Here is a 26,455-nt window from a genome sequence, read left to right as displayed (position 1 = left end):
GATCAGATGTGGACTATCCGAAATCCGGGATGGGTGCTTTGGACCCCTGTCAGACGGAACTTTTGAAACGAGAGTGGTATTTGCGCACACGAAGCAGGACATAGGCCAGGCTAGATCTAGATCGGATCGCAGGTGGGTAAAGAACGATGGGGCCCGGGGATCGATCGGAGCGCATCACAAGCGACCTAGCCTTGGTCCCCCGGTGCTGTCGCCCTGTTCGGGCTTAGTTCCTGACAGTAAAATGTTGTCCAAATTGAAAACATCGTGGATTTTCGCTACGCGGTGATAATGCAATGAGAAGATTCTTCGGTATTTTTGGCAATGAACAAGGCGTATGAGTATGCTATACGAGGTATGACCCCCAGTGAACGGGCTGGTAGATCTGCTGCAGTCTAAATGTGTGTGTGTGCATGTTTTGTGGACGGTGGTGCGTTCGGCCCCTCCGTGGCGTTACTTGGGGCCCTACACCACCAGCTCGGGCTTCAGCTGCGGCTTTTCGTCACTGACAAATGAAGTTTGAATAGATTAAAAGCCCCACGTAACTGGGCAAAATCGGAGCTCTCTCCTGCGTGCCTGAAGGCAATCACAGAGTTCGCATTCGGAGCTGCACTTTATCCCGGACGATCAGTCACAATGCCGACAAACTATCTTAGCGCTGATGGGCGTCTATCACTGCGTGAGAGCCATGTGAGACGGAGACACGACGGGGACTTGCTGAAGATGGATTCGAGATAAATTGCCAGGCCCCTAGAGCCGCACATGAACCGCGGTTCTGGTTCAGGACAGGTATGTGAAATTGTTCGCGCTATCCCGCAACGGGCTCATAGGGTGTGTGATTCGGGTCCTGAAGGGAATACAGACCCGTAGTCCCGATCTATCGCACTAGCGCCATCCTGTGCACTGGTTCACGGTGGGCGTGTTTTGGCTCGCCCATGGCTGATGCGACCGATAGCTCGAGCGTTTTGTCAACAAAGTACCGATCTGATCCATCTCACTGGGACATTCAGTCTGATCCGATTCACTTTGTTGAATTCCGGCACCTGCCAGATCCACTCTCATACCGCCACCGGCTGCCCGGACGACGTTGGCCGCCGTTTACAATGTCCCCATCGAGGAGAATCCAGAATGGAGGCACTTGCAGAAGGGTTTCTGGTCCTACCAAGCTCGACACATAATATCCGGGGGCGAGTGACGAGTCCAGCCCTGGAAGGCACACCGAACCTTTCAACCTGGAGAGGTTCACATGGCTGTGACATGTGGGTTGGTTCCACGGTCAATGGTAGAATTCTCCGGCCTCGCCCTCCCGTGGCTGTCAGGCAAACCTTGGAACCTTCCCGAGTCATCTATGAGGATCTGGAATGTCGCCCACAATTAGATTAACAGTGTGTCACGCGTCCAACGGTGCCTCGGCTATTGAGGACCATTGAATTAATCAATAGTTATGATCTGGATGGGTTGCAGACCCTGCCATGGAGTTCCTGCTTGAGGCGAGTGGTCCGCGCATGGCGTAGCCTTTGAAGGTACAAAGCCAAGTGCCCCGACGCCTGGGAAAGAAATCTATGCCATCGCTTCACCTCTGGGACTACCATTAATTGCCTAAATCTTTGTCTCTTAAAACAACACATTATTCTTGGCCTCGTTCCAAACGAACGTTGAATAGCGCATGAAAATTCCGGTCCTTAAGAGTCCTAGCATTAGCTTGATCCGACGGTAATCTGTTAGTGCGGCCACAACAGCTGACTGGTCACACTATGAGGGGAAGCAATCACTTGCATGATGCACAGCCACAAACTCGGGTCTGAGCTTCTTCCTTGTATTCCCCGTCCCTGCTTTGCTCCTGGCGGACCCTAACATGAGGAACCCTCAATTCTCTCCTCTGTCTGTCCTCTTCAATCTTCAATTAGACCCGCGTAAAGGACTCCCTATTCTCCACCTGGCCTATCGCTTAGCATGGCTTGTTTCATCAAGAAGTCGGACCCATTTCATGGTCCGCCACAGCGTAGCGTCTTTGACTACCGTCGAAATCGTCCCAGTTACGAACTTTTATCCTGAGAGTCCATTTCGGGGATCTCTATTGCGAATCAGGTGACTGTTATAATCTTTTTCGGCAATGACACAATGTAGAAATTCGTCCTCCCCAGTTGCTTCCTGCTACAAGAGAGGCAGGGAAAATACAACAATCTTTCCACGCCTTGGCGCAGTGTGCTCCACAGTAGCTGACATAGCTGAAAGGCTCCACGCAACCAATCAGGCCGCCTCATCCTACTACCGAGATTAGCTTCATCTTCATCTTCTTTTCATCGATCATGCGCGAACTAAGTGGGTACAAAACTTGTGAGATTAAGCGAATAACGAAAAGACCCCTAAAGGATCTCTCAACGCCGAAGCTTAGCTCCGCTCGTTCTAGGGTGTTTGCATCTTGCGCTTATACCTGACAGCTTTTTCTCGCGGGATTGGTGTGCCTTCTATTACAGTATGCTCTATTTGAAATGTCAAGGAGCCCACATGCCGTAATTAATCTAGACTGATCTAAGTAACTATATGCGTTGACCAATTTCTCACCAAGGGACACAGAACACATCTTGCATCCGCTTTCGATTAAAAGACAATGTGAGTTTCATTTCCGATGAAGATTTCTGTCAGGGAAGGAGAATCTGAGACGAGGCACTATCTTCCATCTCATTAGCTCGGTAGCTGTATACAATTGCAAGGTCAATTACGCAAGATCAGATTCTTCATCCGGAAACAACTCTTGCGACTGGAGCCCGTTGTTGAGCAACGCAGAATCCGGCTCAGGCTGATCAAATTGACGACTTTGCCACTCAAAGCCGCCAAAGAAATTTCGACAAAGTATCAGGCCGAGAAAATGCATTGCACCGTCGGCCTCGCCATCCTTGACGAGCCCTGTCAAGAATCCATCCATACTTCATCATGTCCAGCTATGGCAACAACTGAATCGGGTACACGCTGGATGTTCTTTGTTGAGGAAAAAAACGACACATCAATGGCTGTTACAGCGGAGTTTACAAGAAATATCTCGCTCTATACTATCTTGTGATCCTTGCAGTAACCCAACGAGCATTAAATCTGTGCGTAAACCAACAAAGAAAACTCCCTCCCCATCGTGGTATCCAAGACCAAGAGTACTATCATTCATGGCGGAGCAACAATACTCGCGATATTCAAGAGGCAGCCATATTAGTTTCTCATTTAAGAGGTAACCCACTGTCCTCCTGTAGAAACATGAGGGTTCGGCCTGTCTGGGCTCTACAGTCCTACCACTTTATCATGTTATCACTTACTCGACTCATAGACTGTAGCTTGTCTTATCACCCCGATCGTCTCTGAAATCACTCTCAGAAGACTCATCGCTTCCAACCAGTGAAGAAAATGGGTTTTGACAAACTCTCGAACCTTGGCCTCAGTGACACGAACTCTTCTCCAGTTGGTACACCCAGTGCCGACAGCAATATTGGACGCCTGGCTGAAGATTCTGCTCGAGTTCACGACTTTTCCTTTCGGTACGCTAAGGGCGACGCTGATCTTGAAGGTTGAAAGCCACTCAGGTCATCAGTTCAGAGATTGATATGCGGCAGCTCAAGTTTCTTAATCACATACACCGTCACTCTTCTCTTCATTAGCGTGATGACCATGCAGACTTTGCTATTTTGACTACTCTTTTCCCTTGTTGCAAAGATAGATCGAGGCTGTCCCAGGTACCGAAGTAAGAGTTGAGTCGTTCGATACATAAAGAATCGCATTTCGAGTTATTTATGTTGGTTTTGAAGCCCGCTTTTTTGTGAATGCCGAGACCCGCAGTTCATTTTTATGTGGGATATAACAACACTACAACAGCGAAAGAGGCATCTGGAGTTTATGGATCGAGCCGACAAGATCGAGTCATATATCCAGATCGTTTGTCAATCACGGTTATGAAATCGCAAAAATAGTTTACTCGATTTCAAGATATCAAGATCATAGTGCACAGCTTGGCAGCTCTCCGCAGAGCCCTTAAATAAACAGCACTACCCTCAAAATAGGAAGATGATGCGCATGACCATTGCCCAGGTGGCTTACACATGCATATGCGAGAAGGATATGTGAACAAGAGCATGTCACTACGTCGATCGCAAAGTACGACCAGAAACAAAGACCAATGGAGAATTGCATGTTTGGGATCAAAGACGGGGCCAGTGGCCCGGAATCATTATGTGTCTGATCTCAAAAATAAAAAAAATTAAACGAGACTATTTCACAAAACCGCCGAATAGTCATTTAAAGCAACTTCTGGATAGCAGCCTTGATGGCGGGAGGGTTGGCACCACGGACCATCTCGATCTGCTTGCCATCCTTGAAGAAAAGGAAGGTGGGCATAGCGGAAATGCCGTTATCGGCAGCGACCTCGCCGAGCTTGTCAACATCAACCTTGTAGAACTTGACGCCGGAGTGCTCCTCGGAGAACTCCTCGATCTTCGGGGAGATGGCCTTGCAGGGACCGCACCACTCGGCGAAGAAGTCGACGAGGACGGGCTCGGAGGAGTTGATGACCTTGGACTCCCACTCTTCCTTGCTGGAGGAATAGTCGTGTTAGCATGTGAACCTAGGAATGGAAATGGATCATTGGGAGGGGGAGTAAGAACGTACGAAGTAATCTCGATGACGTTACCACCAGCCATTTTGAAAGTCGAGCTTGAAAAGCTTGGGACGGGAGTAGATGAGAAAGCGCGAGGAGCGATGAACGGAATTCGCGAAGAGAGAGGAGTGCGAACGAGCAGCGGGGTAGCTCTTGTCAAGGAGTTGCGTGCGAGACGGAAAATGGGAGATTTGAACTAGGAGCTTTTTCAGTTTTGAAGGAGGGGCAAGCACTGAGGGGCGGGTGGTTTTTTATAGGGCGATGACGTTCCGGCCACCGGGGGCTTAGGTAAGAACAGCTGAATAATGGGCTGGCCCCCCTTTCCACGCAGTCTGCCTAAGGAATTGGGCGTGATAATGGAATGGGGCGACTTACGGCTTGCATGGTAGGATTTGTTGTGACAAATGGTCTTTGCTAGGCTCGAACTGTCCAATTGCGCGTGTTTTGACGTCCCGACGGAAAAGGAGATAGGGCGGTAGATGGGGGCAGTATTTGTGAGTGGAGATGACGTGCTCGGCTGCTTACGAATTGGACGCTTCTGGATTACAACTACATAATTGCCAAGTGAAGAGTTGGAAGGTATTGAGTCAAATGGTTCTATACAAGCTCGAGTGATATATGATACAAGTGTGCTGATCTCAAAGTACATTCGAGGATGTTCTGAAAATTCTCAAAGGCCCTTTCACTGTCTCCAGGAGTGCTTGGTCATGCCAAACACCAAATACCGGTGATCGGATGAGCGGCACCAATCTCTTGATAGTCTCCAACCTGGCCTCGATGAAATACAAAAAACACTGGAGGAAGCGTCTATGGAGTAATATCTGACATGGTGCAAGTGAGCACTTGAAGAACTAGAAGAACTAGAAAAAGAGAAGCACAGACAGAGCATCGTGCAGCAATCGCAAAAAACCGCTTATGTTGAAAGACAACCCAAGAACCCATCAGGGGACAGTACAAAAATGAAGACAGCCAGTGAGAACATCTACTGGATTATGTGCATCGTGGTTAACAGATATGGGGAAAGGCCAATCAGCCCGGCTATTGAAACATGAGGCTGGGAGATGCTGGGAAAGTCAGAACAGGGGGCGAGTTGGGGGTATCAACAAATCGAATGGGAACAGCTTGAAATTGCAAGCTCAGCTCAGAGGGGATATGGGGTAATGGGAAACAAGAAGGATTCTTTAGGGGATGGGAACATGGAGCACCGTCGGACCGATTGGGCCCGACATCACATCGTACAGTGTAGATAGCAGCATCGAGACCCCCCCAGGCCTGGCGCGAACAAAGGGAAAAAAAAACATAAGAAATGGCTAAAAGGAGTGACAGATCAATTTCAAGACCAGTTAGGCCCATGGCCTGAGGAGTTGATCTTTGAAAATTTAACCTTGCTGCAGTTCGACATGGCTAGTTACACCGTGCTGACTGGCCACTCGCTGAGGGGCGGGAGGAAGATCAGTCTCTTCATCAGAAATGTAATCCTCCTCTGCCGAGATGGGAGAAAGCGAAGGAATGCTCTTTAGCATGCCTTGGGTGGACTTGGGACGGACGGTTGGATTGACGATCATGGGCCGTCGACCGAATTCATTGCGGTGCCACATCTCGGAAGATTTGCCTGCGTCGGTAGCACCCAGCTCGTCATCCAGCTCCGGTTCACCCATCACATGGCTACTCGCTCCACGGGAGTCAACAGAGTCCCGCGAATCGTCATGTGTATCGGCGGTGCCGTCCATGGCGGCTTCAAAGGAGGTCATGTTCGCTCGAACTGGACTGCCCGGGCTACCAGGCTTTTGAGACATCCGACGGAAGAAGCTACCAGACATCCATGATCCCTCGGAGTCAATCGAAGCCAGCGACTGGGAGAGAGGTACATTGTCAGACTCGGCGTCGATGCTGTCGTTCCAAGATTGGTGGCGGCGTCGACGTGGGTTGATAATATCCACACCAGCACTGGGCGTGGTTCCATGAAGGAAGGTGCTCTCCTCCTTCTCCAACGAGGATTCGGGAACCTGCTCGGGTATATCGGGAGATTGCAACCGTGAGTCTGGTGGTGACAGAGGCTCGTCGCCAAAGTCAAAGTGCTCCGTGAATTTGGACTGAGAACGCATGACAGCGCCGGGAGACATGAAAGTTCTCGGCGGGAAGGCTGAGGGCGCGGGAGGTGATGATTGAGTGTGAACTCTGTAGAAGGATTCGTTCGAAGGCTGCGAGGAGTGCGCGATGTCAGGAGTGGATTCGGGGAACCGCTCGCGATAGCGTCGCTTGAGGCGAGAGGAACCCCGTCGAAATAATGAGGTGATCGTATTTCCACGGCGGGCACTATTATCTGGTGACCGATGTTCAGAGAGATCAGAGGCCGAACCCATGCCAAAGGTCTGGGATTGACTGGGAGTGCTGATTCCTTGGCGGATAGATGAATGGGACGGGGAGAGGGTCGTTCGCGACATGCCCATCTCATGCGACGGCGCAAAGCTGGGGCGCGTGGAAAGCTTGGGGATCTCGCGGGTAGAGGTGTCACCGATATTTGCGACAGCGTTGGCGCTGTCCAAGGACTCACGCCTGGCAGCATCGCTACCCTTTGACTCTTCTCGTAGCCAGGTCTCGGGTTCTTCAGCAGGTACAGGAGTGGGCTCATCAATTTGGATCTGAATTTGCTCTTCCCGCTGCCCCGAAACATCTTCCATAGCTAGCGACATCTCGACTTTGGGTTCGGCCTGCGGTTCTGTAGCTTCCGGTGTGGTTGCTTCGATCGCCTGTCGCCTTTCTTCTGCCGCTTGTTCATCGGCTCGTTTTTGCAATTTGCGCCTTAGCTTCTCTTGATCATCAATTTGTTGCTTATCTCGTCGTCGGCGATCCCGGTCTAATAATTCGCGGAGGCCTCCGGCATCTAATGAATCGGCGAGTTCATTCACGCGGCGTCTTGAGTCGTACAGGTTCTCTTCGGACATAGTCAAAGCCTGCATTCGATCTTTGTCGCGTCGAACGGTTTCTTTATTGGCAGGCTCCTGGCTTCGGGCCGTCGCGAGACGAGGCGCCTCGACATAGCGAACAACGGGACGGGGAGTAAGCGCGGCGAAGGCGTTGACTTTGTATGTGAACGGGTCCGAGTTGTCGGATATGGAGGAGGCAGCAGAATCACGAATCGATAGGCTAATGTCCGACATATAGCGGTCGGCACGGCGACCATTGGCCCTCTTCTTGCGATGTTCTAGCACATAGTCGCCGTCGGGTGCGAGATTTCGGTGCGGAATGTCGATCGGAGTGGACGACAGCATGCGAATATGCCGCTCACGTAGGATCTCCTCTGTGCGGCGCTTGCTTTTTTGGAGCTTTTTAGGCCCATTGGAGGCTTGTTTTTTGAGCATAGATTCGGCGTAGGACAGGCGTCGCTGGGGGATCAGGTCTGGATTGGGGCGATCGTGTTGTTCTGACATTCGGTGGTGTAGCGAGATGGGTCGGGCGCGCGCCGAGTCATTTAGACTGTCCGAACCATCAACGGTACGCGTCCGAGTGTTGAGCCGTTTGGAGGCACGGCGAGAAAGCTTGCGGCCCAAGCTTTCGGGGGTGTCCTGCTCGAGGGAGGTCTGAAGGGCGGCGGCTTCGTCGGGACTGACTTGAATGGTGTGCCGCTTACTCTTCCGGCCAAACGGCCACAGCGCCATGACGGCAGGAGGGCACTGAAGCGGGTTCAGTCAGAGAAGATGAGACTCATGGAGTGAAGTGAGGCGGGTCGGGCAAAGAGTCGGCCACTGGCGTCATATGTGGGTTTAGTCCCTTTTAGGTTTTCGAAGGTAAATAAACAGCGAACGTGGATCAAAGTGGCAGAGCGTAAAGACCAGGAAGAGAGAGAAAGACCATGAACGGTGAATGGTTTGGAAGATGGGGAGTCAGAAATGGAACCTCAACAATGAGAAAATGGAAAATGGAAAAATGGGTTAAAAAAAAATAAAAAATAAAAATACAAAAAAATGAGCGGAAAATGGACCAGAGACCAGAAAAGGCCCCAAAGGAGCCCCCCCCCCCAAGAGGGCCCAGAACACCAGGCAAGGCCAGGCACCATATTTGGTTGTCCCTCAAGATCATCCGGCATTCTTGGGATGCCTTTACATAAATTCGCCTTCCAGAGCATCCCGGGACCCAGGTCACACTGTACCTGGTACCTGCTGCCCCTATGCATGACACTCAGGCCACGGGTAGAAGATACGATCCGAAGTCCCACGCCCTATGTCCTACTGTACGTCCTCAGGGGATCGGCGAGTCCCATTTCGTCATTTGGCTTTGTGGGGGGATCACATCCACTTCTACACCGTCACTGTGCAAGCGATCTGTGCTAAACTCGAGGACCAAAGCACTAGTGATCATGACGAGTCTATGCATTCAGCCAGGTCTCTGATTTCCTCAATCAAGGTCTCTCTCACCCCCTTCCTTTCTCCCCTCGCGGATATAACGGGAGACTCGATCTCGTGGACAGCGCGCGTGCCATTACTTCCGAGCCAAGGCCGCCGTTGGGCGCCCGGTGGACCCCGAAAGCGGGCTCATTGAGAAAGATGCCTTTGACTGGGTTGACACGCGGGGATGGAGTCGATCTTACGCAACTCGTGGTTGGGGCCCTCCTGTCCCATGGCCCATCACAACACGCCTCTTAACTTTTGACCCATCTCTGCAGATTTGCACACTCGGCCAGCCTGCAGGGACTTGGCTACTGTACAGTACTGACTGGTGGGGGTGATCATCTAGGTTATTGCCGATTCGGTCAGAACTACGTGCTAGTGAACGTGAGCTTTGTTTTTTTGGGGTTCTGGGATGTGCGCTTAGGAGGGGCACTGGAGACTGGTACTCAATCAGGTCCATCTCCTATCCGGTGTTAGTGGTACCAGGGAAATTGCGTGGCTCTGTTCGAGAAAGATTCCCCTGCCACACTCTCTTCGGATTGGACCGTGCTCTGTCATTGCAGGGGTCTCAGTACAACGCTAAAGCTGTCCTCTGCCTCTTGTCTTGGGGTAGTACGATCACGTTTAGATCGGCTCAGCTCAGCTCTCTTTTTGCTTTCTGCTTGATACATCCCATCGCCAAGTCTCAGTCTCAGTCTCAATTCCAGTTTCCTCCCAGAACCCTTATATGACATATCAGCATCAGCAGGCCATTCGTCACAGGGCAATCCCTCCCGAGGTCAGCGGAGACGGGACACTGGATATTGGACACTTGCCAGCGTCTAAGCCCTGCACTCGGCACAGTCGGACTCCAGAACCCCGGCGCCAGAGACCAAGAGGACCTAGAAGACCTAGACGGTCTCAGATTACCTCAGTCTATCTCAGTCTAGCCGAGTCCCCCGCTTCCAACTGAGACAATTGCCAATTCGATCAACCACACCCACTCCTGTAACCCGATATTGTGTCCATCGAACTCACCAAAATCACCTGGACATCAGAAGGCAGTTCCCCGAGTCTAAGAGACAATATTGGGCATCAGGACATGCAGCGCATTCTGAACCGAAGTACCCGGCCCAGCCTTTACCCCTTTGGGATCAATAGCGCGAAGGCGGGCCAATCTAGTACCTAATGACCCTACACTGGGACCCAAACCCACGGTTGACCCACCTGAAAATAGAAAGCAAACACGCCGCAGCTTCTGATTGAGCCTCTAACATTCATGCACTCTGCTTATCGCGTTTAGTCAGACTAATTGGTCCGAGCTATTGGGGCTTGAGGGGTTCCCCATGCAAACGGCCGAAAGCCGACTCGGCAATAAGCAATCAAAGATCCCCTTCGTTCCTGTATGTGTCAAAGTAAAGTAAATCGAATCTAAAGGAACAATACCAAGTGCCACCTCCAGTCCCTCGTGTATCCCCCCCTCCTCCCTGATTCCCGAGCCTCTAGTGTTAATGTAAACGCCAACCAAAATGCCAATCAAAATCATGTGCCCAGAAGCCAAGACTTTAATCCTAATTGAATATGCCCTTCATGCAAGCCCAATAGTCCAGCAGTCCTCAACGACCTACACCACCAGCTTCCTACCCTAGGTACCTAAGTTCCGAAGTACTCTCAGGCCGAAGAGACACGTAAATCCGCCAACACTCACACATGTCGTCTGCCGATTCTCCGCTAGTAGTCCACGCAATATCAGGCACTGACACGTTTCCGCAGCCGATTCGGCTCTCGCTCCAAGACACGATACCGCCGGTTTCCGCGTCCGAGGAGTCTCTTTAGTGACCACGATCGGCAGACTTGGACCTCGGGACTGGGCTCTTCGTTTGGGTGGAGCTCATCGGATTCGGAAGGCAGATGGGATTGAGATGTCAATAATTGGGCATTCATTGCGAGTCGGTGTGGGATGGTTTGTGCTTGTCGGGAGGCTGCGCTGGATTGCGCTAGATAGTCGGTTTCGAGGGGCACGGATTCGAGGTAGAATTCTAGGCTCAAGATTTAATGGCCGTCCGAAGAACGTGATCTTATGGGCCCGATGTATTGAAGGTATGATGAGGGTGAATGGTAGCTCCAGATCCCCATGAGAATGTTGGATCAGGAACCAGAGAGCGGGGTTGAGCTGGTGGGGCGGTTGACATCCTCTGGTCCAGTCTTGATCTGATAAAAAGGGGTCTTGTAGACTCTACGTGGAGATACGATCCCAGGCTTGTCTTAGTCATTTGCCAGACGCTAGGTTCGCGGTTTATGCGACTGAAACCGGGCTTTCCAGTCCATGAGCTATGATGGTCATGATTATCTTTCTGGGTCAATAACCTGGCACGTGTCTTAATGTTCGTTACACAGTTGTTGCAAGAGGCTAAATCTAGGTCAAGGGTATTGCAAGTGCTAGATTTAATCGATTCTACTCTGATTCCTTGGCTTTGCCTGATGGTGGAGGGAGGCGTTCGTTAGTGTCGTCTCCGAGTAAATCACGCGACACGATGAACGCGCTTTGGGTGCCCAACTCTTGGTCGAGGACACACGAGGCGCAATATCTCGATGCAATAACCTTGGAACCTTTGAGACGACCTACAAATTCTGGCTTCACTTTTGTGTCTTGGTACAGAATATCAGGACTTTCCAGCGCGATCGTAACTTACGGGCTTGCGAGTCACCTGTAGACTTATGGGATTTTACATTACTTTCAGAAGATAGCTTTAACCTATGGAAAGAATAATTGCAATCCTCTAATAGAAGTTCGGAAGGTGTTACTTCGTTGTTCTTGTCAAGCTGCCAGATACTCAAGATGTCCAGGCTAAAAGGCACGCACAAGTCTGTCAGCTTTCCCGCCGAGTAAGCGTTTCCAGCCAGCTGCTTTTATAGACTATTGTCTACCTCTCTGTTGGGAAGTCAAGAGCCAGACCATTGCTATCTTCTCCAATGTCATATCTGCCGACAGAGACACCATGTTGTACGTGTCTCCCTGTACCGCAATATGGTCCAGAGTGGCTCCGGTTCCTCTAATCTGTTTTACTAACGCCTTGCATTCATCAAGATTCTCGCAATCAAAGTGTATGCTTCTCTCACAATTTTACTCACTAAGCTGAACTCGTGATCTGCTCAAAATTGGAGCGAGCTTGGGCCTGAGCGCCTTTATGAAAAAGACTACATTCTAGTTAGGAAAACCGTCAGGAGGAAGACCTTCTCGTTTCTTCTTGTGTTCAAGCTGATGTTTTCGCATTCTAAGATCTCATTGGAATGATCTGATATCTTTTGTCTGATCACCGGTGGCCGAGTCCCAGAAGCCAGCCCCTAAGTATCCAGAAATCGACCAAGTCCACAAATAAGCCTTTCGGACACAGCCAAAGATAAGCGCTAGGCGTATAATCTTGTATGCTCCCACACCCGTCTACCCTTGTCTGACACATTCGACAGTTGAAACCCTGATCACCGAAGACATACTTCCGCCCTTCAGTCCTCCCCTCAGTCATTTCGCAGTGGAAAAGAACAATAGACGTGTGATCAACGCCACTTGATTTCAGATCACAAGGAAAGCCTCATTTCGACCTCTAGCCAAAGAGCGACCTTGAGTATGTTTCCCGATCTGGGGCGGTCACCACAGATCGAGAATCGTGCTCTTCGAGAACCCCGCATCATTGCCGTTGCATCGTTCGGAATGGCCTCTCAATGGCCGGAATTCAAACACACGATCGACTCGTATTGGATGGGCAATTTCGGAGATGATGGAATTGTGTCCTGACTTATCAGTCTGGTTGGGTTCTAAATGCTCAAATACATATTCCTCGCTCGAGAGTGACGTCCTGTTCTTCCATCCTACGTTCCTGAGCAGACAAGCTGATATTGTTCCCCCTCATAAATATTTGGAGAACAGCGAATCCTAGCAAGGAAATTTGCGACTCTCTCCGTCAATTTTTTTAGTCGCGCGTGGTCTAACCCACTCGCTATTTCCCTCTTTCACACCGACTTTCCTACGTCTCGCGACTGCTAGCATGGCTCCGCTGTGGATATTTGTGGCCTTCGGGTATTTACTGCTGTATGCCTTTGCCTCAATGCAGACGGAGTGGCTTGATCTCATTTCAAATCGGTTAAGGGGTTGAGACTATTGTAACGTCGTGTCTCGCAGTTACCCGATTGCGAGATCGCCAGCTAGTGAGACAATATTGTCTTCGACAAAGCCGTTGACCGCCATTTACCTTTTGGCCGATGCTTCATGACTTTGAAGGCTCTGCGAAATCGGAGAGCGTGTGGGGTTGACGGCTTTGCTTGCCTATGAATTATGACTCGAGAATTTCATCAATGATACTCAAGATCATTCTTGACCCGGCACCACTGTCCCTCGAACAACCTCATTCGCTGTACTGAAAAATGATGTTGGAGAAATATCTATCTTTCGACGCCGGAATCGTTCGATGATTGATGATTGATGACTATGACTATGACGGAATTTAGGACTGAACAAAAGCGTTACTTCGTTAAAAAATCTTGTTCTATTTCAGAGTAGAATGATTAAGATTCATGATTTTGTACTGCGATCTATCAATGATGCACCGGATCATCACCGCTTTGACAAGGTCACAGTGGAAAGTAAAGGCATGGAATCCCACAGGCATGTGAGTACAAACTCTCAAGACGTCCTCTGGTTTCCTTTACCCAGGGCAGATCTCGCGCATTCGCCCTGCATTAGCCCTGGGGCCCTTCTTGTGGGAACAAGGCTATGGAGCGAAGAGCTAATTCCTTAAAAGGTCATTCCCCGTCATGTCATCAACTCATAAAGCCTGCGACTGGATTTCGAGCGCATAAGCTTGGTAGGGGCTCTTTAGAACCAGATCTTGATCAACTCCTCGCTGACAGCACTGGGTGTCAAGACACCGCTATCAGTGATCAGTGCTGAAATGAGGTGCGGCGGTGTAAAGTCCACCGAGTCGCAGAGCGGCAACTCGATTTGTCGGTCTCCACTCGTGGGTGTGGCCGGCTCCTCCTTCTGCTCAGTAATATCATCATCGGATTTGAAGTCGATAACGTGCTGGTTAATTGGCAGGTCGTACTGGCCCAAGGGATACAGTCGTACGAATTTATGACTCTCCGCCACCACGTAGAAGGGCTTACCGATGGCTTTGGCCAGAAGGCCAATCTGGTAAGTACCCATGCGGGACACAATACCACCATTCTCAACGACACCTTCAGCTCCAACAATTACCATATCTGTTTTTCCAAGAGCGTATGCGACTGCCGATTCCGGTATCGTTGAAACGGGGACGCCCTTAGCTCTCAGGGCCCGCACCGTCTCCATGCCCTCCGGCTCCCCCGAAGGATCATCGGCATTTTTGAAGGAAGACAAGACATAGATCACCCGGAAGCGCACCGCTGACGGGGAACCTCATCGGCTGTAGCCTTCTGCAACAGAGACGCGACAGCTCTGGATCCACCATTGGTAAGCACCGTGCAGCCGTCGCGAATGAACCCTCGGCCAAAGGCCGCGATCTTCTCTCGACTCTCCTTGGCACGGCGAATGAATAGTCGGCCATTTGACAAGAGATGTGTCCGAATAGCCTTGAAATCACCGGCAGGGCCTAGTTGACCAGGTCGTTGTAATGTAGTGATCAAATATCGTTGAAAGAGATCGGTTCCGGCGGAGAGACCGATGGGGTTGGGGTTGGCTTTTTTCAAGATGGCGGTAGACTTTTCGAGGAGGTCAAGAGTTTCAGAGATAGTCGAGGAAGGCTCCTTTGTAAGAAGCAATACGAGGGCTTCAATGGCCGCGATGGGCATTGTGAGATCGGGATCGGAGCGCAGGAGCTCATTGTATGATGCGACGATGCTGCAGAGAGCATGAGCATGGCACTCCGGGGATACTATGGATGGAGAACTCACTCAAAAGGCTTCGTACCGGCCGCAGCCGAGCTTCCCGTCTCTGTAGCCATGATTATCTGGTCAAGAGCTCTGGTCGAAGAGTTCGAGGAATTGAAAGAGTCACGATTTCTTTGATGGCGTTTGCTGTGTTTGCATTCTGCCCCTCCAGCGTTGCGCTAACCCGATGCGGGTGTCATGCGGGCTCCTCTCCAAAGTAAACAATCGTCGCAAGTCACAACATCACTGGCCTCTTCGACTCCTCACACTACCGACTTCTCGATTAACTGGTCCCTTACCTGATTGTGACCATCCTTTCTACGTGACGCGATGGCGTACAACCATCGTATGAGTATGGCTGGCTCCCAGCAGCAACAAAATCGGGGTCGCAAGAAGGAAGACGATAATGACGCACTGATGCGCCTGGTCAGTCCTGCCTCGGCCTCATAAACAAGCTTTATCTTCATACCGGTGAAACATCTGCTTACAGTGTCATAGCCCGACAGGGAAATTGCAGGATGTATCAACGATATCGGTATTCCGTTCACCGCGGCCGACCTGGCGAAACCAAATGCCCAGCAAATCCAGATGGTCTTCGAATGGTTCGCTGAGCTTCTCATGAACACAACAAGGGAGACAGTCGAGCCAGCTATGCACGCAGCTGCTGAAGATACCTGTGGCGACTACCCCGACATCGTTCCGAATGACACACGTAACCTCATGGGTTTTTTCATAAGCCTGCGGAGATTGTTGACAGAGGTACATCGTCACCATCACAACAGACTGAATTGGGAAACACCGAGACTGATATCCTATTTCTGGACTACAGTGCGGCGTGAATGACTTTACCTTCACAGACCTGACAAAACCGACCCACGACCGACTAGTTAAAATCTTCTCCTACCTCATCAACTTTGTGCGCTTCCGAGAGTCGCAAACGCCTATCATCGACGAACACTTCAACAAGACTGAGAAGACCAAGTCGCGCATTGATGAACTACTTGCCGAGAATCAAGAGATGGAACAACGCCTAGCGGAGATGCGACAGAACCAACAAGCCAATGAGGTCCAAGTGCGTGAGAAAGTCGCTAGAAACGACGCGCTTAAAGCCCGCCTCATCGAATTGGGCCGAGAGCAGTCACGGGTTGCAGAGACACTCGACCGAGTAAAGAGCGATAGACAACGGCGACAGCAGCAATTAGAGGAGAAGATGGAGAGGACAGTTCGGAGCCGGCAAGAGGCCGAAAAGCTGCGGCCCTACGTCCTTGAGTCCCCTGCCACTCTGCAAACGTCCTTGACGGAATTAGCGGAGAGCCTGATGCGCGAAAAGGCTCAAATTGATGCTATGGAGAAGCGCGCACGGGCTTTGCAGACCTCCTCAGACACGTTCACCGTTGTTTCCAACGACGTGCAAGCATGCGTGAAGCTACTTGATGACATTTCATCCGAACTTCAAAAGGAAGAGGAGGAGGAATCTCGTGCAGCTCGTAACAAGGAGGCTATTTCGGATAGAGGCAACAGCGTCAGGGAAGTGGAACAGACCGAGAAACTCTTGCAGCGGCAATTGGCCCGTTGGAATGAGAGAATCGAGGGTCTTCGCAAAAGCGCACAGGAGAAAGCCGAGGTTGCTCAGGCCCGAATGGAAGAGCTTCGCAACGTACAGAAGCAGCTTCGTGAGGAACGAGCCGAGAAACAGCGCGACATGGAGCGCCGGCGGATCCGCATTGAGCAGACCGAGAAGAAGGTAGATTCTGTCAATCACGGCTCTCATATCTTTTTGCTAACTTTTGCATAGATGGTCGATCTCAAAGAGAACATCGAGAGTGAGATACAATCTGCTCACGACCAGTATCTCAAGCTGGAAGCCCACATCAAACTCTACATCTCGGAGGTGGACAAGTCCTTATAGGGATTTGATTTTCTGTGGCTGTTACGGATCAGGAGTTCAGAGGTTAAGTCAAGGATACCCGGGTACAGATTCATTTGGGGGAGTTTCATCATATGGCAAGTGTTTGGCCGGCTTTCTCCCACTTTCAATATACCTCGTTTCTTTTCACAGATGCATGTTTTCATTAAAGTCGAACCAGCGTTGGGCAATCTGTCTGACAGATACGCCTCGTCCGCCCCAATTGCCGTCTTCGCCGCGTATTCGAACAGAGCCGTTTAGTAAGGGAACTGGTCTATCCCATAGTTTTCCGCCCCAGTCGTCACTCGAGGGAGTTACGGAATTGATACATTCGCAGAGCATCAGGTCCAGCTCTGTACGGGAGGCTGTTTCTACAGCTGCTGCAAAAGTTCTCGAGAGTCCTTGCGCGGAGAATTCCGCGGTAGTCCTTATGTAGAGCCACCATGTCCAGGATGACCAGTCGAGTTTCTCTCTCTGACTGGTCTTTAACGGTCGCTCCGAAAGCTGCAAGATAGGCTCGGAGACTCTCCAGAGTTGAGCAGAAGGTCAGTTGGATTCGGCTTGAGTTGGCAAGCAATCCGATTGTTGGGGTGAGTAGGTCATGACGAGACGTAGTACTCGAATCGGCGCGTTGTGAGCGAACGGCGGCTGCTAATTGCACCAAAAATTCTGCTTTGGTGCCACAGATGATGAGTTGGGATCTTGAGTTGATATTAAGCAACTCTTGTAAAAGATCCGTTACTAGACTGCAGGAAGCGACGGTTCGCGTTTGGCCCATGATGTGATGTTTCTAATGGTTTGGGTCGTAGAGTCGTAGGGTCTTCGATCCAAAATCGGTCACATCTCCTGGAACATGTGTGTCTGGTTCGAAATCATGGCGTTTTGTTGTCAAACTAGCCTTGGAGAGTGGTTGTGGTAGAGATCAGCGGAGTCCCTTTTACGCCGCGGAGGTCATGCTCCTCCGCCTTGCCTCCCCCACCTATCTTCATCACTCCCAGTCAATTCTCGCGCTATCTGGACTGGGCTTCGCGGAGGCTGGAATCACAATGGAGACAATATCTCGGATATCCTCGATGCTGGAAACAGGTATGTCACAATGCCTCGTGCTCACGCGCCCATCGGAGACTTGGAGCTGATCTGTGGTCACTGTGCGCATAGCTCGAGAGCTCACCCTGGAGGCCGCCCAGTCCGCTGCGAGCACCCGAAGCTCTATTGCGGACTATTCTTCGCGGTCTTACAGTGTCGCTAGTATCAAGAAGCTGCTGGACAGTCGTCATGAGCGAGAGGTTCTTGACGGAATGCGGCGGGTGATCTCGGTATGATGGTACTCCAATACAAGACAAGACCCAGGTACACAGTAGCTAACCCAGTCTTTACGTGATGATTACAGTTGATGTACCGCTCCGAGCCATCCATGACTTTCTTCTCGGCCGTTGTCAAGAATGCGGCCAGCGCCAACCTCGAAGTCAAGAAACTAGTCTACATTTACCTTGTTCATCATGCGGAGGCCGAACCAGATCTGGCCTTGCTATCCATCAATGCGATCCAAAAGTCCCTCACAGATTCGAACCCACAAGTGCGGACAATGGCGTTGCGTACCATGTCTGGTATTCGCGTGCCAGTTATCAGCCAAATCGTGTCACTAGCCATCAAGCGTGGATGCGGTGATATGAGCCCCCATGTGCGGAAAGCGGCGGCTCTGGCTATTCCGAAATGTTATCGTCTGGACCCGAACACGTTGCCGCAATTGACTGGGTATATCTCGACTCTTCTCGGTGACTCGCAATACTTCGTTGTTGGTCCGGCTGTTGCTGCATTCTTGGAGGTTTGCCCTGATGAAATTGGCCTTATTCACAAGCACTACCGCAGCTTGGTCAAAAAGCTAGTGGATATGGATGAATGGAGTCAGCTTTCGACGCTACGACTTCTCACGGTTTATGCTCGCCAATGCTTCCTCGTCGAACCCAAAAGGTCAAACAGGCGGCTTCAAAGCCATTCTACGATGACGAAAAGCAGGATCCGGATTCTCAGGATAACGGTGAAGAACACGAAATTTTTGTGCTGGATCCGGATCTGGAACTGTTGCTCCTAGCATGTAAATTGTTATTGCAGAACCGCAATTCGGCCGTCATTGTCAGTGTCGTTCGTTGCTTCCTTTATTTGGCACCACCAGGGTACCTCGCTTCGGCAGTAGGCCCTCTGGTGGCTTTGCTCCGAAGCCCTCAAGATATGCAGCTCATTGCTCTATACAACATTGTTGTTGTAGCTTTGAAGGACCCGAAACCATTCACAAAATACGTCGCTCGCTTCCTGGTCCATGCCAACGACCCACCGCATATCTGGCGTTTGAAGCTGGAGGTGTTGACAATTGTCTTCCCTTATTGCGGAAAACACTGGAAAGGTGTGATCATCAGCGAGCTGGAGCATTTCTCCAAGGGGCCCGATCCTGAATTGGTCCGAGAAAGCGTGCGTGCCATTGGGCGCTGCGCACAGGCGGACGCCAGTACTGCCGATATGTGCTTACGAATTCTGCTGGGTCAAATTTCCAGTCTGGACGGCAATCTTGTATCTGAGTCACTGACGGTCATCCGCCATTTGATCCAGCAGGATCCGTCTTCGCATAAGCAAACCGTCATACAACTAGTTACCCACCTTGGCACGACAACGAACCCGGACGCAAGGGCTACCATCATCTGGTTAGTGGGGGGAGTTTGCGGGCGTGGACCCAGGAAATAATATTGCACCTGACGTTCTTCGCATCCTTATCCAGAGCTTTGCCGATGAAACTGAGGTTGTTAAGCAACAAATCGTCCTGCTTGGTGCTAAGGTCTACCTTCATCATCTACTACAAAAGTCACCGGAACAGCCGAAAGATGAACCCCCAACATCACCTGAACGCGCTGCCGCCCTTGCAAAGGAAATTCGCAACGAATGGACCGAGGACCGGACTGATGAGCAAATAGAAGCCAGCCAAACTACAGAAGACCGACGCCCTGAGGACGATGGATTCCAGTCAAAAGGGGAGGAAGAAAAAGAAGACCGAATCACCCTGCTTTGGCGTTACATCCTTCTTCTCGCGCGTTACGATAGTTCATACGATCTTCGCGACCGCGCCCGGCTATACAAAGCTCTACTTGCTAGTCCTGCATCCACTCAACTCGCCAACCTGCTACTACTAGCACCAAAGCCAGTCCCTCACGCCCCGAGCCCCTCCGAAACTCGGAAAGACCTCCTCATCGGAACGTCAACTCTTGTCGTTGGCCCCGAAGCAGGCTACCACGGCCTTCGCGGCTACGCCGATATACCCGATTGGGTCGAGCTGGGCCAAGAGCCAAGCCCAAATCTGCGCACCGAGGACGTCAAGCCTGAATCTACTTCCCTCCAGACTTCAATGACCGCCGGCGAGCGCTTAGACCGAGCGCTTCGCGAGCATCAGACTTCTGTCCCGCCACGTAGGCATAACGGTGCACCGAATGCAGGGTCAGCTAATCAGAAATCTCTTGATCAATGGCTTGATGAGGAAGAGGAGACGGAGTCTGAAACTGAATCGGAGGGTGAATCTGACTCCGATGAGTACGAGACTGACTCAGAAGAGGAAGAATCTGGTGAGGACGATGACGAGGATGACGAGGATTACGAGGAGGACGATGAGGATGATGACGGGGAAGCTGAATCTGAATCTGATTCTGAGAGCAATGTCCATGGAGAGGCTCGGCAATTGCTTGCTTAGGCTGTTCCGAAACCTTGAGATGTGAATCGCGGATTGTTTGGAAGCATCCATAGATTTGATACTGAAAACAATGGAGATTTTGGTTTAACCTCATGCTACTTTGGAATAGGTGCCGCTCAGTCATCTGCAAGAAGTCGACCATAAGAATAAAGATCATCTTGGGAGCAACAAAGAAAGAATTGGACGGTGCTATGTTACAATGTGAGGGCACATACGTTGGCAGTGATGACCATATATATATTTTTCGTTTGGAATAGAATTTCCATATTCTCGAGTATGCAGGGCGATGCGAGACTTTGATAAGTGTTATAATAGATCAATCTTCATCACAGTTTTTCCACCTACAGACCAAATATCTGTAATTTGAGATCCTAAACTCGCGCAGGTTACATTTCCCAATCAGGAATCTAGTCACGTGCACTGACCGGTGTAAACAGGCAGAACCCACCCTGGCAAGAGTCCAGCTCGGGGAGGTTCCTGGCAGGTTTTAGATCTCACTGCTTGAGACGATAATCTCAAGTTATCGGAGTGAAAATGTCCTTGTGATTATGATGTCCGCTGCGCACCAATTTTCACTTCCATATCTTGTTGATCGCTATCGTCCTTGTCGTCTCTTAGCTGGCTCCCCTCTCTAGCCTCGCAGAGCACCGCCGGCCGTTTTCTCGCATCTGCTACGATTCCCGGTCGTCTTCGTTCGCATACACCCTCTGAGAATTACGGATTGCATACATTGGGCGGGTTTCACCAAATTTCGTCGCCATGCCTGGCCTTCCCAGTATGTTATGCGCTGCGGCCAGCCGTTACTCCAGCCCCGGCCCATCCGAGCTTCGGTAAGCAATGCTGACGTCGCAACAGCCAGTATCGACCTGGATGAGTGTATCGAGAGACTCTATCGCAAGGAGCTTCTTGCCGAGCCGGTGATTGAAGCCATCTGCGCTAAGACTAAAGAGCTGCTCATGAAAGAGAGCAATGTCGTTCATATCAAAGCGCCAGTAACCGTGGTTGGGGATATTCACGGCCAATTCTTCGATTTACTGGAGATTTTCCGCATTGGTGGCTTTTGTCCCAATACCAACTATCTTTTCCTCGGTAAGTGCCCATCTGCTTGTCCGTGAGGGACAGCTAGGATATTGTTCTCCTACTTGTGCGCGAGGCGTTGCTAACTCTGGAGACATAGGTGATTATGTCGACCGTGGGCTATTTAGTGTTGAAACTATCTCACTGCTCGTTTGTCTCAAATTGCGTTACCCGCACCGAGTGCACCTTATTCGCGGCAACCACGAGTCTCGCGGAGTTACCCAGTCCTACGGCTTCTATACCGAGTGTGCGCGCAAATACGGCAATGCCAATGTTTGGCACTACTTCACAGATATGTTCGATTACTTGACACTCAGTGTTGTCATAAATGATGAGATCTTCTGTGTGCATGGAGGTCTCTCTCCTTCCATCCACTCTATCGACCAGATCAAGATCATTGACCGGTTCCGCGAAATTCCACATGAAGGACCCATGGCTGACCTGGTTTGGTCCGATCCCGACCCAGATCGAGATGAATTCTCCCTCTCTCCTCGAGGTGCTGGATATACATTTGGTGCGCAAGTGGTTCGGAAGTTCCTCGAGGTGAATAATATGTCCCATATTCTACGGGCCCATCAGCTCTGCAATGAAGGCTATCAGGTCCTCTTTGATGACCGGCTCAGCACTGTTTGGAGTGCGCCCAATTACTGTTACCGCTGTGGTAACCTCGCCAGTGTGCTGGAGGTGGGCGATAAAATGGAGCGCTTCTTCAATATCTTTGACGCGGCCCCTGAGAATGATGTGCACCGCAGTGAGCAGCAGGCACAGCAAAGTCGGGACTCGCAGCCAGTGATTGATTATTTCTTGTGATACCCCGGGATTTTTTTTTTTTGCAAACTTGTTTTATCATGCCAGACACCGTACAGGATAGGAGTTTAGGAAAGGGCAAAGAAAATATGACTGCACATTTACAGACTTGATTTTGGAAGGCTGGCTAGTTTGCATTTAAATGGAACATGAAACAACTGCATAGGGAAAGGGATGTAGGAAAAGACAAAAAAAAAGCCCACGAATTGGGGGGCTTCAATCCATGCAAAGTAAATTGGCCCGAGCTGGGTCCATCTCTACCAGGCTTTTGGAGTCAAAGGAAATTCGTCACGCTTGGAAACAATTAAGCCACTCAAGAATTCAACGCAGTATCAGTCCAAAATCTCTGAACCGATTACCAGTCTTTGGCGATGTCGAAGGACCAGTCGAACTGGAGGTGAGTGTGGTTATCGTCATCGACGAAGACAGACACTGCGTTGTAGTGACCGCGGGCGATCATGCCGGAAGGAGCCTCCTCTTCGGCGACTGGAGCAACAGAGTTAGGCAATCGGATCAATTTGTGTAGAGAACACTGGATACTTACAATCCTTCTCATAAGTGGGCTTGTCGGTCGTGCTGGGGGCGAAGCTGCCCAGCATCTCCTGGTCCTTGCTGACACGGATACCTTTGCGTTTGACGACCTGGACGTACTTGAGACCGCTCAGAACCTCATTGTTGACCTGAAAGACGGCCTTGATGTGGAACTTGGCACCCTCTTTGATGGTGAAGGGCTTATCCTTCAGAGTCGCGAGAGACTTAGGGTCAGAGAGGTCGATCACGACATTCTCACGGCCCGGGGTGACCAGGGCGAGGGACTTGATGACACAGTTGGGATCACCGGGCTTGCCAATGGGGTTACCAGGGTTGAGACCCAGCGAAGCCTTCCAGCGGTTCATGGCCTCATCGTCCTTGTCTGCGGGGGAGGGGCAGAGTCAGTATAGGGGTCTGTGTGCTGTAATTGAGCCACGATGGAGAGAAAGCTCACCGAGTTCCTGGTACTCCTGGAGAGTCTTCTTCTCTCCAACCTTGAAACCCTCGGTCTTGGAGACAGCGAGATCGTCGTCGTGATCAGCCATTGTTATTGTTGAGTTGGTGGGGTAATGAGTCTTGGTGATAAGAGTGAGCGGTCAATTGGGGAAATAGGGTAGATCTCACAAGTGAACAAGTGAACAAAAGTGAAGAAAGGAAGTTAAGAAAGGGAAAGTGAAAGATATCACTTGTCTCCTGAATCGTGGTGGGGTTACAGAAAGGCGGTGGAGGAAGAGGGGCGAGGCTATTCGGATCTTCGAAAGGTAAACAGCCGTTGACGCATACATACGCAGTGCATATCTATTTCGGGAAGATGCGAGTTAATCTTTAAATTGACCGTAGCTGCTATGAACGATGGCGATGGGGAGGTAGTGAAGCTCATCTACCTATGTTGACCTGGGATGGTGCTCGTGGCCGCACCCCAGTACACGTAGCAGGGATGATCTAGGGCCCGGAGGCTGCCAGTTTTGGAAACCCGTAAGGCTTGTCATTGGAGTGCATAAGACATGTCTCCACCATACAGGGGATCAGAGTCGTGAGAAAGCAAACTCCGCAGCTAAAATAATACCCAGAGTAACTAAAATAGGGTCACTGAGGTAAAGTCTAGTGTAAAGAAGTAAACAGACTTGAATGCCTCAGGAATGAGCATGTCACGGGGCCAACGCCCCAACGGAGTGTATCCCCATAACAGGGTAATTCTGACATTGTCGAATCAAAACCCGTTATATCGTGTCTAGTACGGACTCGAAACCGGACCATTCCGGAAAGAGGCAAGGCCCGTATAGAGCGAATCCCCATGCCGTCGCGACGAGCGTCTCCCCTGATTATCTTCTCTTTTTATCGTCGTTTGGTGAACTACTTCTTTGTCCTGACTGTCGGATTTTCGGCGCGTTCTTTCGCCCCACCTCGCGTTTTATTCCAAAGTCGGTGCTGATAACCGGTTTCGATCCTCGTTCGTCTATCTGCGACGCGCCTGCTACGTGGCCGCGGTTGGCGCAACTTCTCCTTTGCATCTAACCGAGTGCTCATTCTGTCGCTTCGCAACTCGCCCGCCATGTCACGAACTCTCCCCAAGAAGACCAACCCGCTGATCCTCAGCGACGCCTCTCCGGCCTGTAAGTCTCCCCTCGAAGCGCGTGGTCGCGCGACCGCGCATGCAACCGGTGTCCCGCCCTAAATCGGACCTATCAACTTCCTTTTTATTTGCGCCCTCGCTAACTCATTGCCTTTCACCATTATAGACGAGGAGCTTCTTGCGCGCCGCCGTCTCGGCAAGACCAATCTTTCCGTTAAGCCCGGCCTGATCGGCTCATCGAATGCAACCAAACCCGAGAACCTGGGTGTCTTCGAGTATGCTCACCTCCGGGCTCCCTTGCCCAAGGACTTGAAGGGCTCTGAGATCTTCCCCTCGCACTCCCCGGCTCAGCATCCAGAGACCTACTTCTTAATGGCAAGTCTTTCTTTTTTTTTTTAAAAAAAAAAGGAAATGTGAAAAACAGCTATTAACTTGCAAAACAGCGGAGGAGTAAGGACGGCTTCGTCAGCGCAACTGGCATGTTTAAAATCGCGTTTCCCTGGGCCAAGACCGATGAGGAGAAGACTGAAAGAGAATATCTGAAGTCTCGAGAGTACACGAGCCAGGAAGAAGTCGCTGGCAACGTCTGGATTTCCCCAACTTTTGGTAGGTCTATCAGCCTCGCTGTTTTACATGTATATCATTTAATGATTATCTCCAGCTCTCGAACTTGCCCAAGAATACAAGATGTACGACTGGGTACGCGCCTTGTTGGACCCCACAGAAATCGTGCAGAGCCCGTCGACCTCGAAGAAGCAGATCACCCCGCCACCCAAGTTCGACCTTCCCGAGGATGATCGAGCCTTGGCCCAGCGCCGAAGCCGTCGCTCAGTGTCGCCTAGCAAGAAGACCACTTCGCCTCGCAAGTCCCGCAAGGCCGGTTCTGCGAAGGATGCTCCCAGTACTCCTTCAACAGCGGCTGCCAACAACAGTCTCCAAGAGGCGTTGTCACTGACAGCCGCCATGGAGTCAGATGAGCTACCTGTGTTCGAAATGGAGGAAATTGAAGTGAAGACCACGGAGTCACCGAAGAAGAAGGGCCGTAAATCTAGGAAGGCTGCTGAGGCCGAGGAGGAGAAGGAAGAAGACATGGAGAAGGAGACCAAGAAGGACGAAAAGGAAGCAAAGAAGGAAGAGAAGAAGACCGAGAAGAAGAAGAAGGCTGCTGCGAAGGAGACGGAAACCGAGGTCGAGGTTAATGAGACTACTGAAGCCACACCAACGGGCAAGTCTATCCTGACGACCTTATCGGACGATATGCCCGTTAGCCTGGCAGAAATGCCCTCGCCTTCCGCCAAGGATATGCTCGCCGAGGCCAAGGCGATGGTGGCATCCGTCAGCGGCCATAGTGAGGGATCCCCATCTGGCAAGGTGACGAAGAAGCGCAAGCCCGAAGAAGACGATGATGAGGAGACCGTGGCCGAGTCTGCCCAGCGGGTAAAGAAGGCCAAGGTGTTGGAGGACAAGCTTAAGCGCGAGCGTGTCCGCAACCGCGCTCTTTTCGGCGTTTCCGCCGCCTTTGCTCTTGCGTAAGTGGTTGTGGTCCAATTTTTGTTTTTGCTTGCTAACTCAGCCTAGTGCCTCTATCCCCTACTTCTTCTAGACCAGGCTTCAGCCTTGCCCGGAAAATCATACCCAGGCAGCTCTCGTTCCTCGAATTCCCTAAACACCGCTCCGCCATTGGACTTGCTGAACGGCTGATTGAATCGAACAGTCTTCCATTCATTTGCACTTGTCGGCCACAGACAGAGCAATCCCCATACCCGCTCATCCCTGGTTTCTGTCTCCGTTGTCGTGATGATAAATATATTCTTCCTGGCCCTCCTCGAGTGTGCACTGTACTTCCTTTTGACACCATTTTCCTTTAATATTTTCCCTGCCACTTGAGAAAGACATGTCAATGTCCGTTCTTATTGCCGAATGACAAAAG

At 50.9% G+C, this 26,455-nt stretch overlaps 8 protein-coding genes across 8 annotated transcripts; 4 read left to right on the top strand and 4 right to left on the bottom strand.

Annotated features, from left to right (window-relative positions):
- Nucleotides 1-4,275: 4,275 nt before the first annotated feature.
- On the bottom strand, nucleotides 4,276-4,676 carry N7477_004550 (thioredoxin family protein; the record flags this gene model as incomplete). Its single annotated transcript, XM_056966213.1, has 2 exons — nucleotides 4,276-4,570; nucleotides 4,645-4,676. 2 exons carry the CDS (start codon nucleotides 4,674-4,676, stop codon nucleotides 4,276-4,278), a joined length of 327 nt encoding a protein of 108 aa, XP_056822994.1.
- Nucleotides 4,677-6,012: 1,336 nt separating this feature from the next.
- N7477_004549 (uncharacterized protein) lies at nucleotides 6,013-8,292 on the bottom strand (the record flags this gene model as incomplete). Its single annotated transcript, XM_056966212.1, has 1 exon — nucleotides 6,013-8,292. The coding sequence occupies one exon, from the start codon at nucleotides 8,290-8,292 to the stop codon at nucleotides 6,013-6,015; it is 2,280 nt and encodes a 759-aa protein (XP_056822993.1).
- Nucleotides 8,293-13,870: 5,578 nt separating this feature from the next.
- N7477_004548 (translation initiation factor eIF2B subunit alpha) lies at nucleotides 13,871-14,975 on the bottom strand (the record flags this gene model as incomplete). Its single annotated transcript, XM_056966211.1, has 3 exons — nucleotides 13,871-14,418; nucleotides 14,481-14,872; nucleotides 14,926-14,975. 3 exons carry the CDS (start codon nucleotides 14,973-14,975, stop codon nucleotides 13,871-13,873), a joined length of 990 nt encoding a protein of 329 aa, XP_056822992.1.
- Nucleotides 14,976-15,231: 256 nt separating this feature from the next.
- On the top strand, nucleotides 15,232-16,810 carry nuf2 (kinetochore-associated Ndc80 complex subunit NUF2; the record flags this gene model as incomplete). Its single annotated transcript, XM_056966210.1, has 4 exons — nucleotides 15,232-15,327; nucleotides 15,400-15,660; nucleotides 15,731-16,645; nucleotides 16,697-16,810. 4 exons carry the CDS (start codon nucleotides 15,232-15,234, stop codon nucleotides 16,808-16,810), a joined length of 1,386 nt encoding a protein of 461 aa, XP_056822991.1.
- Nucleotides 16,811-17,760: 950 nt separating this feature from the next.
- Nucleotides 17,761-20,537, top strand: N7477_004546 (AP-3 complex subunit beta; the record flags this gene model as incomplete). Its single annotated transcript, XM_056966209.1, has 5 exons — nucleotides 17,761-17,893; nucleotides 17,966-18,123; nucleotides 18,198-18,740; nucleotides 18,788-19,503; nucleotides 19,580-20,537. 5 exons carry the CDS (start codon nucleotides 17,761-17,763, stop codon nucleotides 20,535-20,537), a joined length of 2,508 nt encoding a protein of 835 aa, XP_056822990.1.
- Nucleotides 20,538-21,319: 782 nt separating this feature from the next.
- N7477_004545 (serine/threonine-protein phosphatase) lies at nucleotides 21,320-22,424 on the top strand (the record flags this gene model as incomplete). Its single annotated transcript, XM_056966208.1, has 2 exons — nucleotides 21,320-21,626; nucleotides 21,715-22,424. The coding sequence occupies 2 exons, from the start codon at nucleotides 21,320-21,322 to the stop codon at nucleotides 22,422-22,424; spliced, it is 1,017 nt and encodes a 338-aa protein (XP_056822989.1).
- Nucleotides 22,425-22,776: 352 nt separating this feature from the next.
- Nucleotides 22,777-23,497, bottom strand: N7477_004544 (rho GDP-dissociation inhibitor; the record flags this gene model as incomplete). Its single annotated transcript, XM_056966207.1, has 3 exons — nucleotides 22,777-22,907; nucleotides 22,966-23,334; nucleotides 23,407-23,497. 3 exons carry the CDS (start codon nucleotides 23,495-23,497, stop codon nucleotides 22,777-22,779), a joined length of 591 nt encoding a protein of 196 aa, XP_056822988.1.
- Nucleotides 23,498-24,504: 1,007 nt separating this feature from the next.
- Nucleotides 24,505-26,128, top strand: N7477_004543 (KilA-N domain-containing protein; the record flags this gene model as incomplete). Its single annotated transcript, XM_056966206.1, has 5 exons — nucleotides 24,505-24,565; nucleotides 24,692-24,900; nucleotides 24,969-25,131; nucleotides 25,187-26,054; nucleotides 26,104-26,128. The coding sequence occupies 5 exons, from the start codon at nucleotides 24,505-24,507 to the stop codon at nucleotides 26,126-26,128; spliced, it is 1,326 nt and encodes a 441-aa protein (XP_056822987.1).
- Between the last annotated feature and the right edge of the window lie 327 nt (nucleotides 26,129-26,455).

The sequence above is a fragment of the Penicillium maclennaniae genome, assembly GCF_028827695.1.
Source record: "Penicillium maclennaniae strain IBT 15551 chromosome Unknown utg000004l:1.0-3007600.0:1.0-3009580.0, whole genome shotgun sequence".
Classification (NCBI taxonomy): domain Eukaryota; kingdom Fungi; phylum Ascomycota; class Eurotiomycetes; order Eurotiales; family Aspergillaceae; genus Penicillium; species Penicillium maclennaniae.
The sequence above is the reverse complement of the archived record's forward strand: the minus strand, read 5'-3'. Positions and strand labels throughout refer to the sequence as shown.